The following is an 18,205-nucleotide window of genomic DNA, read 5'->3' as shown; positions in this document are numbered from 1 at the left end:
GCTCCGGGTCAGAGCTACGAGGCCGGGGTGCTGGGATTTGACACGCCAGGTCTCATTTTCACCCTGCCTCCCTGTCAGGGGCGACTTGAGCATTCAGGGAAGTCTGGGCTGCAAACAGAACTCTTCAGTCCCCTGGTCTCTGTCCCTCAGGCTCCCTCACCTTCCTTTCCCTCCTCAGAGCTGCCCATTACCCCGGGGGAGGTTTCTAGAGCCCGGGGATGTCCTTCCTCACCCTCCTAGGAGCCCCCCCTTTCACAGCAGAACCTTGAGTCCTGCTTCCAGTCCCACCTCTGGAACCACCTCCACTATGGCAGCCGCAGCCAGAAGGGCTTCCCTAAAACCCAATACCCCTCCCCCACCACATAATCCCTGGCATGAAAATGTCAGGCTCCTCAGTGTCACACACAGGATGACCTCTGAGCTCCTGGACAGGAATTCAGCCCCCAACCCCAGGAGCAGGCCCTCACCCGCTGCTGCTCTGCGGTCCATCTCCTCCCTTCACCGGCTGTTCTACACCCCCGTGCCTATCCCACGCCCCCTTCTTGGGCACTTCTTCACTGGAAAGCCTTTCCCCCTCCTGCCGCTGCCCCCTGCCCCACCTGCACGTCAGCCCAGGCCCCTGAGATGGACAGTCTTTCTTCCATGTCCCTCAGCGCCCAATGCAAGCACCTGCCTCCCTGTTGGTAGACATCTGTCTGCCCACCCCCTCCTGAGCCTTTTATTGTAGTGTCTCCAGCACGGGACACAGAGTGGGGCCCATGGTAGGCGAGCAGGAAATGTTTGTTGAGCCCAGTGATGAATGAACTGACTGATATTTGTAAGAAGGCAACTACACACCTGGAAGCATTCCACTGACCCCCCCCTCCCTTGCCAGGGAAGGTTTTAACAGCAGGTTTTGATCAAGGAAAGGGGCACTCCAGAGACGTCACTAAGAAAGTGAAAGACTGAGAGGGCATTAGGGGTTGGAAGAAAAGACAAAGGAAACTCAACAATCACAAATGGCCCATTTGGAAACTTGCTGCCAGACATCCCCTTTCTGTGCCTGGCTCACCGACTTGTCCGGTGGCTGGGGCCAGGCAGCGCCGTTTCTCCGCGTAATCTCCCAGGCTTCTGTCCTTGCTGCTCTCTCATCATCTCCACTGAAACTGGCCTGTGTCTCCCACCAATCCCCAGTCCCCACCCCACACATTCTGTGCTACAACCCAGCCAGGGTGAGTAAATATGGTCCATACTTAACATGTATCTAAATTCACTCATTACTGGAAAAGCTATTGGTGTTGACATGTGTAGGGACATCCATTTTAATTATGGAAAGGGACCTCCTTATTAATTATTTAGAACCCACAGAAAATAATACACTGAGAATAAGAGAGAAAAATTAGATCTGTCTTCTGCCTCGAAAATTTGACACGGGCCATCACAGTACATGTACACACACACAGACACGCAGGAACACACACACTTATCACTTTGATTCCATTCTTCCAGATTCTAAGAATGCTACCTTTTGCAAAGGAATCAAACAGCAGAAATCAAAATATTGGCTGTATTTGAGAAAAGCCACTGAAAAACAAACAAAAAAATCGTACAAGTTGGCATTATGAATTGGAAAGAATATTTAGTTCAGGTAACTGATACCCTTCCTGAACTCAAATCAGTCTGCAGAGCTAGCTAGTCAAAACAAAGTGAAAGATTGAGATAATTATCCAAATCATTCAGGGTAAAAATACCTTTGGAAGCGTCCCAATAATTGAGATAAAAAGGTTTCCCTGGGCGTTCGTTGGTCCTCTAGAGTTGCTCAGCTAAAAAGCACCCTTGCACTTGGCACACACAACAGCCATTTTGTCTTGTAAATGTTTTAGGTTCAACATCTCCATGCTGGATTCTGAAAATTGTAAGAAAATGCAGTTAAGTTTTTAAATCTTCAAAAAATTGGGATTGAGAACTTAACGAGTTCCTATCATTTTCAAGGCATGGTGCTGGGATCAGAAGGAACAAAAACAGTCCCTGCTTCATCTAAAGCATCATCTTTTGAAGTCTTGCAGGGTTTTCCCATGTCGTTTAAAATTTTTTTTTAGTGTTCTTTTTTAAAAACACAAAAAACTTTGACCGGTATAAACTAAAAAGTTTCTGGTGACAGGACTATGGGTCATTTTCTTTCCCCCTCACTACTCTTCTGCATCTTAGACATTATAATAACTATTGACTTAATTCAAAAAATATATATTTCTTTTCAAAACATCTTTAATTTTCTGCAAATGACAATGTGATATAATAAAAAGTGAAAACCTGCTCCCACTCCAGCATCCTTTTCTCTGCAATAACTGAGCAAATCAGTCAATTGGTGTTTATCCTTTCAGAGCTTTTTCCTGTGTGTCAATACAAGCACACCTGTGTATGTAATTTAAATAGGATATAATACACACGTTATTTTACAACTAAATTGTTTCACTTACTAATGCATCATGGACATCTTGTCATGTCAATATCTAGCAATTTCCCCCATTTTATGTGGCTAATTTCTAAATGACAGATATATGGTTATTTCCAAATTTTCCCTCTTCCAGCCGCTGCTGTGATGTGAACACCAGATATATGTAGCTATTCCTAAAATGCCTTCTTAAAAAAACTGAGGTAAAATTCACATATCAATCACTGTTTTAATGTGTACAATTCAATGGCATTTAGTGTATTTGCACAGTTGTGCAAAAACCACCTCCTCTAGTTTCCAAACGTTTTCATCACCCTAGAAAAACACTCCTTACCCATTAAGTAATTACTCCCAATTCCTCTCTTCCCCTGTCCCCTGGCAACCACTAATCTTTGTTCTGTCTCTGTGGGTTTACCTTTTGTGGACATTTCATATAAATGGATCATACAGTCCTTGACTTTTAGTGGCTTCTTTCACTTAGCAGAATGTTTTGGAGGTCCTTCCAAGTTGTAGTATGTATGGGCCTTCATTCCTTTTCAAGGCTGGGTAATACTCCATTGCATGGATAGGCTACAATGCGTTTATTCACCTCGGTCGTCGGACTAAGCTTCCTTCTTAGAAGGAACAGTTGGGAAGAGCAAGGAGTTCTGGTGAGCCTGACAATGTGGCCCAGACATTATGTTGCTTTTTCTAGAAGCAGCCCAGGCCATTTGACTGCATATCCTGGAGAAATTCTCTGTCCAAGAACTTTCGTTGGTTTTGTTTCTTTTCTCTTTCAATCAAGGGTTGGGTAAAAGAGTCATCAGCCCTCAAGTGCCTCATGCTCTGGAGTTTCTTAAATTGGAGAGAATGTTAGGAAAGTTAAGTGGCGTGGTCAGTTTTTATTATGTGGTTTAGGAAAGAATCAGTTCACCGTGCAAAGGATACCCACTGCTCCTAAGACCTAACCCTTGGGGCTGGAAAAATGGCAGCAGTAACAACCTCTTACACTTCAGTCAGGGTTGTGTGGCCTTGGTGGCCGAGAGGGGGATGAGTTCCTGCAGTTCCCCAAAATACATCTATCTAAGGCCAGTAGTTCTCTCAAACACCGCGAGTGGAAACTGTATTCGTCTCTCCTTTTCACTTCCTTTTTTCCCTGGGTCCCTTAAATCATTTTAAAAGGGCCTACTATGTGCCAGGCACTGAGGATCTAAAGAAAGTAAGAAATGGCTCCTGCCCTTGTGTCTCATGTCATAGCAGGGAAGACGGACTCATAAAGAACACTGCCCCCTTGGTGCAGGCAGCCCAGTGAAAGGATGGGCATGCAGGCAGCTGTCCAGATGAAAATGGAAGCGTCCAGTTGCTTGTCTGGACGCCCACTGGCTGACATCATGTGGACAAAAGGTGCCGATCAATAGAGGGGTTGCTGGCCCCTCACAACGGTACTGCCTCAATGGGGTCAGTGTGGTGAGGTTTCCACAGGCTGGGTTCAAATTCTGCTCCACTCACGAGCTGCGTAACCTCAGGCAAGGGCCTTGCCCTTCCAAGGGCTTCACTTCCTGACCCCCCAAATGAGGATAATGCTAGCTCTCAGCTGTTAAGATGAAAGTAGATGTGTGCAAGCAGATGGCCCATAACAGATACTCGGTAAATAACATGTGTCCTTTCCCCAGTTCTATGTCAATCCATTTTCCCCATAGTTTTTGAGTTAGCAGCTTAGCCTCTCAAAGCCCTAGTCCCATCTGGGACTAATGACCAGCGGTGCCCTGGGAAGTATCTCTGGGGGTCTCAGGCTGGGACTGTGTTCCTCTCCTCTGCAGAAAACTTGGTGTCTTTCAAGTTAGGATCAGCGTTCTACACCCTGGTTTCCAATTCCCCTTCCTTAGTGTGAACTCGCTCTATTTAGCTCCCAGCAAACCTCTCTTAAAGGCAGAGTCTCTCACCTCCAGTCTGTGCTTCCAGGAGCCCCAGCAGCGCCTGAGAATCCCCCAAATCCAGCCTCACACAAAAGGCTGCAGCCACCGGCGTCCTCTCCTGACAAACTGAGCCCGAAGCTGTTAAGATCTCTTCTGTTAGAACTTTTTAACAGTGTCATAAATCTTTTATTAACATTTGGTATTATACTAATTAAAACTGTTCTCTGTATGTATTATTAATTTCCCTAGCACTTCTTGCTGGGGTGACGGTTTTAGCCAGCTAAGCAGAATGTAGCACAGTAAATAAGAAGAAACTCATTTCCAGACAATTAGCCTTGCAGAAAAATAAGTTGGTTAATGGAAGGCATGATGATTACAAATTTTACCTAAATAAACAGGGTATCTTAATGGTAACTCTTCAAGCTAAGTAAACAGATTGGGGTGGTAATGTCCTGAGCAATACTTAAATGTAACTGTTTAATAAATTGGTAAATTACTCATTTCATCTTAGAACAAAATGGTAATACTGCAGTAATAACCTAGTATATATTCCGTAAATATGAAGCATTATCACTTTAGCTCTGTAGAAATCACCACAGTGATATGTCAGCATTGATCTAAAACTGCAGCATTTTATCTCAAGTTTATTACCCATTTTTGAGAATCGCTGAGATTTTCAGAGCATAATGGCAATAAAAGAAGAATTTAAAAAGCGCTTTAATGTGCATAAGTTAATCAGAGGTATCCTCGGGGGGAAAAGGAAATTTGGTAAAACATGAATTATAAGCATCATTTAAACTTACTTTGGACACTAGAGATAATAAATGGCACCATAATTTAGAAATAGCTTTTAACATCAATGACGGTAAGTACCACTTTACTGTTCATAAGAATTGCAGAGCAATGGTGCTGAGGCCAATTTTATTAGCCATTTTTTTCTTTATAAAAGCAATCCAGCCCTTTCCACAACTGAGGAGACAGGAACAAGAGTTACGTGCTAATATGCAAAATGCATTTAAGTTTTTTGAAATAGAGAATAATAAATTGTGCCAAAAGATAGAGTCTGGAGACAAATGAATGATCATTTAAAAAGAATAAGGCTCTCTCAGAGTTTACATATTTGGGGAAACTTGATAAAAAAAAAAAGCCAACAAATTGTTCATACATTTTCCCATTTGCCAGCGCATGCGGATGAGCTTTCACATCCGAGTGATGAAGCCATAAATCTCGGCGATCGGGAGATGCCGCAACAGAAATATATTTTTGTAAATTGTCGCCACTGACAAGTCATTTTTAAACTATATAAAGTGCAAGTTCAACTTTCTTTTCAGCGTGTCCAAGCAACCTTCCTGCAGGGAAGCCTCAGACTCTGACCCCCACTTTCCAAGCACAGCCGGATGGGGTGGGGTTGCTGGCAGCGTGGCAGCTCAAGCCCTGCAGCTCAAACTGTGGGTGGGCCAGTTGCCAGGACTCACTGAGCCACCTACTAAGTGCCCAGCGCTCTGAGCATTATGGGGCCTGGGAGAAGCTTATTGGCACAACGCATGGCCAGGTTAGCAAAAACCTGGCTTATATGAAAGAAACAAATCCCAGATCCTGCCCTTCAGGATTTACTCACTCCAGGTTCAGGGTGCGATGGATTTGAGGACAAACAAAATAATCCACCTTACCTGATCTTCAAGTGCTAGATGCAATTGACTAACACAGACATCCTCTCTGCCCTGCTTTTGAACATGAACTATAAAAGGCCTGTGGTCTTTATCAAAAGTAGCTCCTTCTGGAAGTAGGTGGGGACAGACGGAGAGGGAGGCCAGGAGAGAGAAGATGAAGGCAATGAGGTAAGGAGCAGCCCGGGCAGGACTCCTGGCTGTGTCCTTGCAGCAAAGGGCAGGCCTGCTGGCCTCCTGCCCACCTCAGCTCGCTTTCTCTGTTTGTGTTCCTCTTACCTCCAGGCACGCTCTCCATCACTGTCTGCTCACCAAATATCACTGACATTCCCTCCCGCACAGAGTCCCTGAAATACCAAGTTCACTTGCCTCCTCAATGGAGGCCACCTTTTGTGTGAGAACCACACCTTCCATAACCGTGTCTGCCCCCCCTTTCCATAGAGTACCCCAACTTTGGTTGAAGAACTCAACTTTTGAAACAGATAGGGGTGTCCTGGGCTAGGAGACACAGAACTGTTGTAGTCAGCTGTGTGACCTTGAACTGTAAATACACTTTAAAGTCACCGAGCCTTCGCTTTCTCATCTGTAAAATAAGGTTTTAGAAACAAGATTATTGTGAAGATGGAGTGAGGACACACAGGATGTCCTGAATACAGTGGTCAGCATGTGCTGGGCACTCAGTACATATTCAGTTTCTTCCTTCTCTGCAGTCAGAACATCCGGATTCCAACCCAGAATACCTACCCTGTGGGACATCGGTAAGTTATTTAATGGCCCTAAACCTCAAATTTCTCATCTTCAAAGTGGGATCTACTTCTTAGGTTTGTTTGAAGGGTTAAAGGTAATCATTTGTACAAAATGCTTAGTTCACTGACTGACCTACAGTAAATGTTCTGGAAATTCTACTTACTGTTTTGTTATTGTATACTCAGTAAAGTATTAACATGTACCGAGCAGTCGCCATGTGCCAAACACCAGTAACCAAAGTAAACAGAAGCCCCAAGAAGCTGTAGGGCACCTGGTTATTCTTCCTTCCTTAGAATAATCTAGGTTGCCTACAACTAGTCAACAATCATTCCTAGAAGATTCTTTGGCGGGGAGACATTGCACTTCAGGGCTCTAGACGCTGACATAACTGGGTTTGAATTCCATCTCTACCACTTAATGTGTGACAGTGAGCAAGTTACTCATCTTCTCTGGGTTTGCTTCCTTCTCTCCAGGAGGAGAACAAGTACAATTTATCTTGTGAAAATTCACCCACCACTAATAATAATAACAGTAAATGTATCATAGTGCTTATTGTACATCTGCCCCTGGTGAAGTGCTCAATGGGTTACGTCGTTTAATCCTCAAACAAGCCCATGAGTAAGATCTATCCTTACAGAGGTCAGACGAGGTCACCGAGCTCAGAGAGGCAAAGTGACTTGTCCAAGGCCACACAGCTGGTGGTGGTAAAAGCTGGGATTTTCACCCAGGCCTGTAAAAGCTCCATATGGATTGTGGACGTTTGGGCGCAGGAGGCAAGCCACAGGTAAGTACCGTCTTCATTCCTGAACTGAAAACCCTCAGCATCTGGCAGCTGAGGGCTCCTCCATGGTTCCTTCACACCCACATGGCCTCCTAGAGCCTAGTGAGCTCCGGCTTAGGGAGCTGGCAGCCAAGACCCCGGAGTCCTTTAGGTAAAATGCAAGACCCAACACCTTCCAACCACCCACACGTGGCTCAAAAGAGAAGCACCAGGGGATAGTAATGGTGTCAGCAGCAGTACCGTAAATACAACCCAAGATGCTCTACTCTGTATCTGAAATGGTGTAGGGATGATAATTTTCAACTATTTGGGCAAGTCCTAGCATCAGATTGGCTTTGGGGATGTTATGTCACTCCTCAGAGCCTCAGTTTCCTCATCTGTAAAATGGGGGTTACAATAGTAGTACCTCTCCTAGTGTTGGTATGGGGATTACATGAGATTATGCGCATTCTCTCAACAAATGGTACCCTCTGAGCTCCCCTACCGGTGGGGCAGTACACGTGGCCGCAGCTCTGCGGAGGCTGTCGGGCTCCAGGAGCTGGGAACTGGGCGCAGAGCATGGCCCATCCCAGCGTAGAGCGGCCCCTCCAACAAACGCACTTGGAATTGCAGGCGTTAATAAAGGCAACCTCCTCCCAGGGCCCTCTCCCAGCGTCTTCCCTCCGCCCCCCCTCCCAGTTGGGTCTCCTCTCTGCTTTCCCTACACTGTCTCCTCAGTCCCATCACTTCCTAGGAACAAAAGTGTCCCAGCTGTGGCGGCCCAGACAACAGATGCGAATGCCCGCTGTTTAGCATTCTGGATATTCACTGGAGACTTTCTGAGCCCGTCGCCACCTTGTCCAGCCCCAGGGTCTCGGCGGGCCTTGCCCATCAGTACCCGTGGAGGCCGACCTCCCTAGAGGCTCGGTCTTCTAGAGCGCTCCGCCTCCGCCTGCGGGCCGTGTCTATGCGGGCTGCGCCTGTGCTGGCAGAAGGGAATGGGTTTTCCTGGATGGGGGACGAGGGAGGCAAAGAGAGCACTGCCATCCCAGGTTCCAGGCCTTGGCGAGTTTCAGTGCGTTTCAGATAAATCCATGGATCGATAGGGCTTGATAGCATATACATCCCAGGTAGTTGGCCCGCGCGGGAACTGCGCGGGGTCTGGAGGCTTTTAGAGGCAATCTGACTCCCGCTCCACTTGAAGATTCGGCTTCTTTAAAATCGGGGGAGCCTGGGTCAGCACAAATCTCTCTAATGACCCGGAAGCCAGTGGAGCTTTTGCGAGCTGTGATGGGTGGTCAGGTGGGGCACAGCTGGGCTCAGGCCCCACGGCCGGCCAGGCGCCCACCGGTGTTGGAGTCCAGAGCCACATTAAGGCGCAGGGGGAACCCATGCGGGCTGCCTGCGTTTTCTGCTCCCCAACTTCCTTATTTGTAGAATGAGAACGCAGGACCTTTCTGAGAATTCAGTGGGGTGGTGGAAGGTGTAAAAACCTCTGACTCAATATGTTTTTCTTCTCTCATCCACCCCCTCGCCACACCAACTGGAGCACCATTTAACATCAAAGGGGTTAAATAACTAACTCATTAATTGGTAGCCAGTCTGACACTTACAGTAACAACTTCGTCGAATCATTTCAACTAAAGTGAGAGGCAGATACGGCCACAGATCTCAAGTAACACCAAAACACTGACACTTCTAACCAGAGCAAGCAGGGCCCAGTTTCTTAATGACTTCTCTGCCCACGTCACCTTTAGTGCCCGCGAGAGACTTGGCTGCAGTGGGGGACGCTGCCCCACCCCTGCCCTTTCCTCCAAAAGAACAACACCTCTGATGAAAGCCCTCCATCATTAGAAGGCATTTAATTAGATTTCTTATCCATAAATATATTTTTTAAATGCTTCTACTCTCATAATAAATTGACAATCAGCTGCACCATAAGCCATGGGTTTTTACTTTCCCTGGAAGACTCCTTAATGACTATGTAGCCCTAATTTTACAGATGTGGAAACCAAAGGGCAGAGAGTCAAAGCTACTCGCTCAGAGCCACACAGCTAGGGAGCGACAGAACTCAGCGGGGAACACCGTGGGCCCGCTGCTCGGTGGGATGAGCGAAGGCACCCGTCACTGTGGCAATTCAGCAGGAGTTTTCGAAAGTCTAAACCAGAAGAAATTGCACGACGGGTCTGGGAGTCGCTGAGAGAAGACGCTCATAAAGCAGTGGATGCTTGGGAATGTGGGGCTTTCGCCGCCACCCACAGATTTGCGCTAGAAACCCGCCTAGGGTGTTGAGACACCCCCTTCGCTCCAGGACGCAGCGTCTGCGCCACGTATCATCCTCGGCCTAGGGCTGCAGTTTAGTTGCTCTGTGGCCGAGGTTGGGATTTTGGCGAAGGTTCCCAGGAACCCACAGCGCTGTTGCAACCTAAACCCAGTCCTTGGCCCAGCGGTCTGGGCAGGAAGTTGGAGGCCACATTCCGAGGCCCCTTAACATGAGTGCCTAGCTGGACCTCTGCGGAACAGATGCGCACCGCGCCTGCTGCAGCCCAGGCCCGGCCGCCAAAACCGCGCAGCTGGCGGTCGGACCAGCCTGGGCAAGACCCGGCGTCCTTCGGCCGTGGGTCCGCGAGAAGAGCCACAGGCCCCAGCTGCTCACAAGACAGGCGGGGAGGTTGCCAGGCCCAGGGGCACAGCGGGGCCTCCGGGTCTCCCTGCTGAGCTGAGCCAGCCGCGGCTAAATCTCCCCGCTCCCGCACCGAGGCCCTGCGCAGGCTTGGGCAGCGCGAGGCGCTGGGTGCCCTTGGAAATCGAGATCGCCCAAACCGGAGTGGGAAGGCCCTTCTGTCTACCTAGACCCCGGGGTCTACGGTCAGGGTGGCCGCAGGTACCCCTAGGCCGCTGCCGCAGCCCTTACTAGGCAAAGCCCCCCCCACCCCCCCCACCCCCCCCACCCCCCCGCCAATGTTAGAGCGTCTGGTTTGGGGGAGAGAGCGCAAGGTCGGCGCCTCTGCCAGACCAGAACTAATTTCTGAACTTATTTGAGCCTTAGTTGTTCCAACTGCAAAATGGGGAGGAACATTCCAGCCTGGCAGAGACGGGCAGGCATCGTAAACCACGCACTGAATGTAAGGCGCGCAGTCCTGGAGGGCTGTACAGACAGTTGCGAGAGGGGAGCCATTCCCACGTGCGGGAAGTGAGCACCCGCCCCGTCTGTCTGTCTGTCTCTGGCTCTGGATCAACTCCCGGTTACATCCTCCAAGCCCAGACTCCACCAGCAGCGGAGCCTCTGGGGAGAGCTAAGCGTGGCCACACTCCTTGCCCTGGGCCAGACTGCCTCGCTTCTCTTCGCCGACACCTCCCGCCCAGGCCTCGCCACCTGCGGGCGGCGTCCGGAAACTAGTGCGCCCGCAGGGAGAGCCCGCAGGACCAGCCCGCCTGGGCCGAGAGACTGTCTCTTGCCTCCCTGTCCTCCATCTGTAAAATGGGCGCGGCTTTAGAGACGCTCAAACCCCGGCAAGGGAAAGCCGACGGGAAGGGCGGCGAGGCTAAGTCTCCCACCCTCGCCCAAAGGCCGGCTGCTTCTCGCCTGAAGTCCCCTCCGCGGCCGGCTCGGCGTCCACACTCACCCGCCTGCCTCCGGAGCCTCGGCAGCCTCCTCCGGCTGGGATGGGGAGTAAAGTTGGGCGAGGATCGTGAAGGAGAGCGCCTTATGTGGGCCTCCCAGCCTCCTCCAGATTCTCTTTCCCCTAAGCTCAACTTGGGGGTGCCTACTGATCTGTGCCCCGACTCTGCTTCATAGCCCTCCCGTTGTGGAGACTGGAAGCCGCGTCCCTTAACTCCGCGCCCTCGGGCTCTATTCCATCGCGGCTATAGTAGAAAAGGCGACCTACAGGCTTTGCACACCGTGAGGAGGGGTTTAGGCACTAAACACCCTCAACTCACATTGCTCAGCCATCACTCCCACTCGCTCCCCCGCCTGCACTATTCAGGGTGGGCGCAGAGGACAGACAGTTGCCACCCGGCCCCACACGAGTGGGCTCAGCCCCCTAACTCGAAGAGACTCCTGGCCTGTCTCTGGCTGGGAAAGGCTTGGTTGGGGCAAAGCGCTGAGAAGGTGAACATGAGGGGAAGGGGGGGGGCCTCAGGCCAGACTGCCTCGCTTCTCTTCGTCGACACCTCCCGCCCAGGCCTCGCCACCTGCGGGCGGCGTCCCGAAACTAGGGCCTCCTTGAGACTAGGTCTGCGTCCCAGAGCCTGCCTGACCCGGAAGGGCCTCGCGGTGAGAGACCTTTTTAAAGCAAGGCACCAGAGAGAAAGAAAAATACGCATGTATTTTTGAGAGTCACTCTGGCAAAAATAACAAAAGTAATTTAGAAAAACAAAAATCACTAAGATGATTGTGCAAAAATAGATTTAAAATGAGGGAAATTGGAAAGCGACGCCAGTCCCCGAGGAACCGGCTGCTTGTCCGGGCAAGAAAAGTCTCTCTGGTTCTTAGACACTCAAGTCTGCAGCCGAAGGGCCAGCCTTTCAGGTCCCTAAGGTGGCGCGCACCCTGCCTCTTAGCAGAGAAAGCAAAATCGTTTCAGGAAACGCACTCACGGAAAGAGGCCGGAAGCTCTGAGTTACCCTAGGCCCTCTCTGGGGTGTCCTTAAGTCCCCAGCTCCCCAGCTCCCGAATCGGTAGGGCTTGGAGGTGGAGGCGAGGGTAGGACCTGCGAGCTCCAGCTGTGTTTCCTAGATTCCCTCCCCTTCCTTGAGCTGGGCCAGTACAGACAACGCCGCATCCCGCGTAGGACGAAGACTCCCAAACACCGGAGCTCGCAGGGTATTGCGTGGCCTGGGGGAGGTGGAGACAGGAGGCAGGCGCGGCGGCTACCGGGCCTCTGGGACAGCTCCCCGTGGGTTTAGCTTCAGGGGAGCTACTGGGGCCCAGTCTGGAGGAGGGAAGGAGAGGGAGAGAAGGAGACAGAAAGATGGAAGCAAAGAGATCTTTGAGAGCAGAAAGAGAACAAAAAGAACAAAAAGGAGAGGACACACAAAAAGAGAAACCTAGAGAGAGACAGAGGGCATGACAGTCAGAAATGGGGAGAGGAAGGGGGAGTAAGAGAGTGATACGACAAAGAAAGACAAAGTCAGGAAAGAAAAGCAACAGAGAACAAACTATATCAACATAAAACTGTAAGAAAAGAGGAAAGAGATACGGTAAAGATAAAGATATAGAAACCAAGAGTAACATAGAGGAGAACATAGAGGAGAAAATAGAGACTGTCGTAGAGAAAGAAACGCAGAGGCCAGAATAAGCAAAGGTCTTAAAGCCCGACCGACAGGGAGAATGATAGAAGGAAAAATCAAGGGGCCAGAGGACATGTTCGCAGACACCTCCAGTGTGTTTGTTATTGTTGGGAAGGACGACCCGCTGCCAACCCGGGGATCCCTAAGCTTCCAGCTTTGGAGCGAAAGTAAAGCTGGGTGTTCTGGACCACGCCACTTGCACACCTGAGCTTGGGGCTCTGGGCGTTCCTGGCGCCCCGCCCCCTCCTGTCCACTGATACCGCACGGGCTGCAGTGACGTCACAGACGTCACGCTTCACCTGTGGACCCAAGGAACCCAAAAGGGCGCAGGTGTCCTGGGGCTGTCCGCTGCAGTATTCCCCAGACATCGAGCATTTGGAGACGCAGGATGCTCCCCGGCTCTGCAGCGAGCCCACCCGCGATGCGCCCAAATTCCCTACAGCCAGTGGGTGGATCCTCCCCAGAGTCTCTAGGAGGCCTCACTGGAATAAGAGTGGACAGTGGGTTTTGGGCAAGGGGGCGGGGGAGTCTCCGCATTTCCAGAAGTTCGAGGACACCATACCGCCCACCCCCTAAGTGGGTTTGACCTAGGATGGCCTTTCAATTCCCAACTCTGGCGCTGGTCTGCGACCTCTGGGCCTAGAGGGCCCTTCCCCCCGTGCACCCCATCCTGCAGGTACCCGACTGCGGGTGGCCGGCACACACTGACCTGCACCGCGGATCCTCCGCGGGCCGGGGCCGGGGTTAGAGCTGAGGCGAGTACCGTCGAAGCTTGGAGAAGTGGACGCACCCCGCACGCAGCGTAGGGGTGGGGACCAGGCTGGGGGTCGCTGAGCATTATTGGAACGAAAATGAAATAAAAGCGGCGTTAAGTGAAATAGCTAACTTTTTATTAAATAAAACGACTTAAATAAAAGGAACGGAGAAGGAGAGGAGTGGACCCTGCCTAAACGCAGGGTGCCCCAGCCCCTGGCGCTTCCCCCCAACCACCTGGTAGGCCGCCCCTCCTCCAGCGGCCCCCGTTGGGGAAGCAGGTGGCCAGTTTCTTAAAAAAAAAAAAAAAAAAAAAAAAAAAGCCAAAACTTTTATTATTTACACATTTGGGCAAAAGTACAAAGTATAATACAGGCGCCCGGCCCGGGGGAGTGCGGGCGAGGGGCGGAGAAACGTAAGGCGCTTTCTTTGTCAGGCCCGGGCCTGGGGCGGGACTGGGCACGGGGCGGGGGCTCGGATTGTGCAGCCGCGTGGAGCCCGGGCCCAGCCCCCCTCCGCAGCTGGCGGAGATGCGGCAGCGCCCCGGGGCTTCCTGGAGCTTGGCGGCCCCTTCCCCTCTCGGCCTCGGTTACCCCTCAGCCCTGCTGGGGGCCCGGGACACCCTGCCTCGTGGGGGCGGCGATCCTTGGCGACCATGCGCGCTGGTGGCTCACACCAGAGAGGTGACAGCGGGGACTTTGGCGCTATCTTCCTCCCAGGGCTGCAGATTCTGCAGAGCAAAGAGCGACGAGTTGTGCAGACAGAGCGGGTCGGGCTGGATGGAGTCGTTGAGGCTCTTTTGGAAGGCGTCGTGTTGCAGCTGCAGCATGAGCCGGCTCGCCTGCTGCCGCTCCGCCTCCCGCTCCTCCGCCGTCTGCCGCCTGCACCGGGGGAGGGAGAGGGACAGCACCGTTATGCACCCGGCACCGTGGGGCCGCCGGCGGCGGGGCCCCAGCCTCCCGGGAGCCGAGGCCAGCGCAGAGCCCCTCTGCCTCCCGGCCAGCGCTGTACGCCGTAGGCCCCGCATCCCGGGAGTGGGTTGGGTCGCCTGTTTTTATTGTGCACCAGGCAGTCTCTGAGAAGGGACTCCGCCCGCTGCCCACCTGCACACCGGGGTATTGTGGCTTCGCCAACAACAAAGATTGTTTCTTTTGCGGGATAGCAAGGGCAGGGCGTATGTAGAACTGATTCTGCCCTGCGGGCAGCGGGATCGCTGGGCTCTGCGGGTGGGCGGGCTGGCTCTGCATCGCCCGCGTGGTGTCCCCGGGCGGGTGGCGGGCGGGGTCAGACTCATCCAGTTCTCCCAGACCCAGCCTCCAACCCCTCTTTCAGGACCACTTCGCCGTTCACGGGTCGGATCGAAATAGGAATCAGATAAAGATGGGGCTGGAGTCGGGATGGGGAGCAAGAGGGGCCTGAAGCCCGCGCGGATTGTCGGAAATCCGAGAGGGCCAGCGGGAGGGAGAAGGGAAGTGCGAGAGACCCCGGGAGGGTGCGGGGTGTTGGAGGGGCAGGTGACAGAAAACCGAGCGAGCGCAGGAGACATGATAAAACACTGAGAGTTGGAGAAGCGCAGAAGAGCCACGCGAGGATGGGGGACATGGGGGAGAAGCTGAGGCGCGGGAGGGTGGGGAGACAAACATAGGCTGGCGGGGACCAGAGAAGGGAGATTAAATCTGGGAAGGAGCAGAGGAGGCGCGGCCCTGAGAGCGTGGGTAGGGGTAGATCCCCAGGGCCAGAGCGCGAGGCGGCGGCGTGGGGCTGGTGCAAGGTGGGACCGGCCGGGCCTCTCTCACCGCCACTTGGTCCTCCGGTTTTGGAACCAGGTCTTGACCTGCGCGTCCGTCATTTTGAGGGACTTGGCGAGCGCCGCCCTCTCGGCCGAGGCCAGGTACTTCTGGCGGTGAAAGCGCTTTTCCAGCTCGCAGATCTGCACCCGAGAAAAGGATGTGCGCGGCTTCTTACGCTTGGGCGGCGTCCTGTTCTGGTAGGGGTGGCCGATGCGCCGGGTCACCGTGAAGGGCGTGAGCGCCGCTGCCGCTGCGGAGACACACGAGGCCCCCTGAGGCCCAGCCTGACTCCACTGCCTTTCAGGCCCCATGTGGACCCTGTGCCGCCCGGTGGGGCTCAGAGTGCTTCGCTATTTCGTTGGTCCCGCTCATCCCCAGCGGCGCCGAGCCACTTGGGAGATGCCCCCCTCTTCCCCGGGCACAGGTTTATTTCCCCGAAACTCCCTGATTTGCCTCCCCTTGCGTTTGCCCGGGGCCCTGAGCGCCGAGGCCTACTACACCTTGCTTGGGCCTCCGGAATCATTTCCCGGAGTGGAGCATGCAGGGCGCGGCGTCTCTGGCCCTGGGAGGGCCGAGGCCCGGCGCCTATTTGCTCTCCCAGCTCACCTGTAAAGCGGTCTTTGACGAAGCGGCGGCTGCTCTCCATCCAGGGGAAATTGAGGCCACCCAGGCTGGAGACCGTGGGCACGGAGGGCATGGCGGGCAGCGCGCTAGGCAGAGGCGGCGGCACGGCCCCGGGCAGCGGCCTGTGCGCTGGCACCCGGATCACGCCGGCGGGCGCCAGGCTCAGGTTGACACTGTAAGATCCCGCGTCCTCGAAGGGCGCTCCGAGGCCGGCAAAGGAGGCGGGCAGAGACGGGTAAGTGGCGCCCGGACGGCCCCCGGGGGGCCCTCCCAGGTAGCTGGCGCCGTCGGGGCCCCGCGGGGCTGGTGCGCTGTCCTGGTCCGGGCTGTTGAGTATCTGGTCGATGCCGAAGCTGATGGGCTCGTGCGGGTGTGGGGTCTGCGCGCTGGCGGGCGCCTCCATCCTGGGCGGGCGGAAGGGCTGGGCTGGGCTGGGCGGGGAGGCGGCTGGGTCCCCGTTACGGCGCGGCCATGGAGCGCCCGGCGCCTCTCCTCGCACTGAAACTTTGCCAAGAGTGCGCGGGCCCGACAGGCTCTGTGTCATCTTTCTTGAACCGAACCTGGAGTTTCCGCTGCTAATTCCTCTCCCGCCGCAGCCATTGGCTGCGATCAACAAGCCTCTCTCCTCCCATTGGCTCCCGGCTTTCAATAAAGGCCTAATTCATGGAAATAGGAGCTTAGGGACTGTTCCAAGGTGACATCATTTTAACAAACGAACAATAGGTCAAATTTATTAGCCGGGATAATGGGCGGCGGATATTAGCGCCCGAACCGCAGCCTCCCAAACCCGAAATCTAACGAAGCTGCAATTAGCAGACGCTCCCCGCTCCTCCCGGCCCGGGCCGCTTCTCCGTCGCAGCGCGGGGTAGGCCAGGGTGCTTTGCTTCTGAAATTGTCCTTTGCTGAGGGGGTTTTCGTTTTCTTCCAAATTTTCTCATCTGAGCAAAAACCAAACCTTATGAATCCTTTCAATTACAATGGAGTTGCAACCCCGGAACGACCCTGCAGATCCGCGGAAGCGTCTTGGACACTTCACCGCCGCGGAAGCAACGAAAGGGGCGCACCCCAGGGCGTACGCTTCGCGCGCTCTGCGCGAGAGGTGACGCGAGCACCGCAGCGTGCTCCTCGCTCTCAAGGACATCAACCCGCGTGGGCAGAATTCGGCCCCGCCTGGGCTTCGGCCGCGGCATAGCGGCCACTTTGGAGACACTCCCTGGCTCCCGCCAGGCGGCGGACCGAGGCGTGACTCTCAGGTGCCCACGCGTTCCCGGCCTGGCTGGGCTAGGGACCCGGGGTCGCCCGGTGGGAAGCGGGGATCTGGTACCTCGAAATTCGTTGCAGGGTGGACGGGACTGTGGTCGCTCGTGGGGACCCGCCCGTAGCGCGACAGGTGTGAAGACCTGGGGTTCTCAAGGAGCAAGGGCGGGGCGGCTCACACTTAGAGCAAACAGCCGGATTTCTTGGGGTAACGGGAGCAACGTAACCCTCCCGCTCCAGTGCAGCCTGGGCTCTGGGATCACTCCCTGCTTTGCTCGCGCCCTCGGGGGCTGTCCAGGGGGGCCGAGGGGCACCGTGGACCCGACCGCACGCGGGGCGGTCACCCCCTGCACCAGCCTCGTTTTCTACCAGCTAGTAAAATCACTGGGTGCAAACTGACTGCTGCACTCGTGGTCAGGCCTCCCCCTCGCGCTCCCTGTCTTGCGGACGTTGTGAGAGGTCGGATGTGAGGTTAGCCAGAAATTAGTTTAAATTCAGGCCCGTCATTTTCTGGCTGAGTGACCTTGAGCAAGTGACTTCATATCTTTTAGGCTTTGGTTTTTCTTATTCAGAGACAGGAAAATGCGTGCATTGCGGGATCGTCGTGAGCCGGCAGTGAGGTGTGGAGAGCTCAGGGTTTAAGGCCTGGCCCAGAGTCGGCACGGAGCCGCGGCAGCTGCCCTCCAACTCCACCCCCCAGCGTGATGGTTGACGTATGATTCTTAGGATTCTTGTTTGTTTGCAGTTTTGTTTTATTTGCGGAGGCTCAGCATCTTGCAGCGGGAGCTGTGTTTGTCTACCGTGGGGTCAGTCTCAGAGGATCAGAAAGGCGGGAGGCAGCATACTGGGGATTCTTCCTAATAATCCGCCCCCAACAACCGAGAGGCCTGCGGATTTGCAATCTTAAGGCCTGGGTCCCTGAGGTAGGTCACTGCCAGCTGTGTGACCTTGAGCAACCTCAATGATGGGTGGGGAGGAGGAGGCCG

The 18,205-nt window shown here is 53.6% G+C and overlaps 1 protein-coding gene across 1 annotated transcript; it reads right to left on the bottom strand.

Annotated features, from left to right (window-relative positions):
• Positions 1-13,689: 13,689 nt before the first annotated feature.
• Positions 13,690-17,501, bottom strand: TLX3 (T cell leukemia homeobox 3). Its single transcript, XM_019741173.3, has 3 exons — positions 15,945-17,501; positions 15,345-15,588; positions 13,690-14,429 (listed from the first exon to the last, which is right to left on the bottom strand). The coding sequence occupies exons 1-3, from the start codon at positions 16,504-16,506 to the stop codon at positions 14,219-14,221; spliced, it is 1,017 nt and encodes a 338-aa protein (XP_019596732.1). The 5' UTR covers positions 16,507-17,501; the 3' UTR covers positions 13,690-14,218.
• Positions 17,502-18,205: the final 704 nt, after the last annotated feature.

This window comes from Rhinolophus sinicus, chromosome 5, assembly GCF_057876585.1.
Source record: "Rhinolophus sinicus isolate RSI-liver-muscle chromosome 5, RSI-T2T, whole genome shotgun sequence".
NCBI classification, from domain to species: domain Eukaryota; kingdom Metazoa; phylum Chordata; class Mammalia; order Chiroptera; family Rhinolophidae; genus Rhinolophus; species Rhinolophus sinicus.
This window is presented reverse-complemented; position numbering and strand designations above follow the sequence as displayed.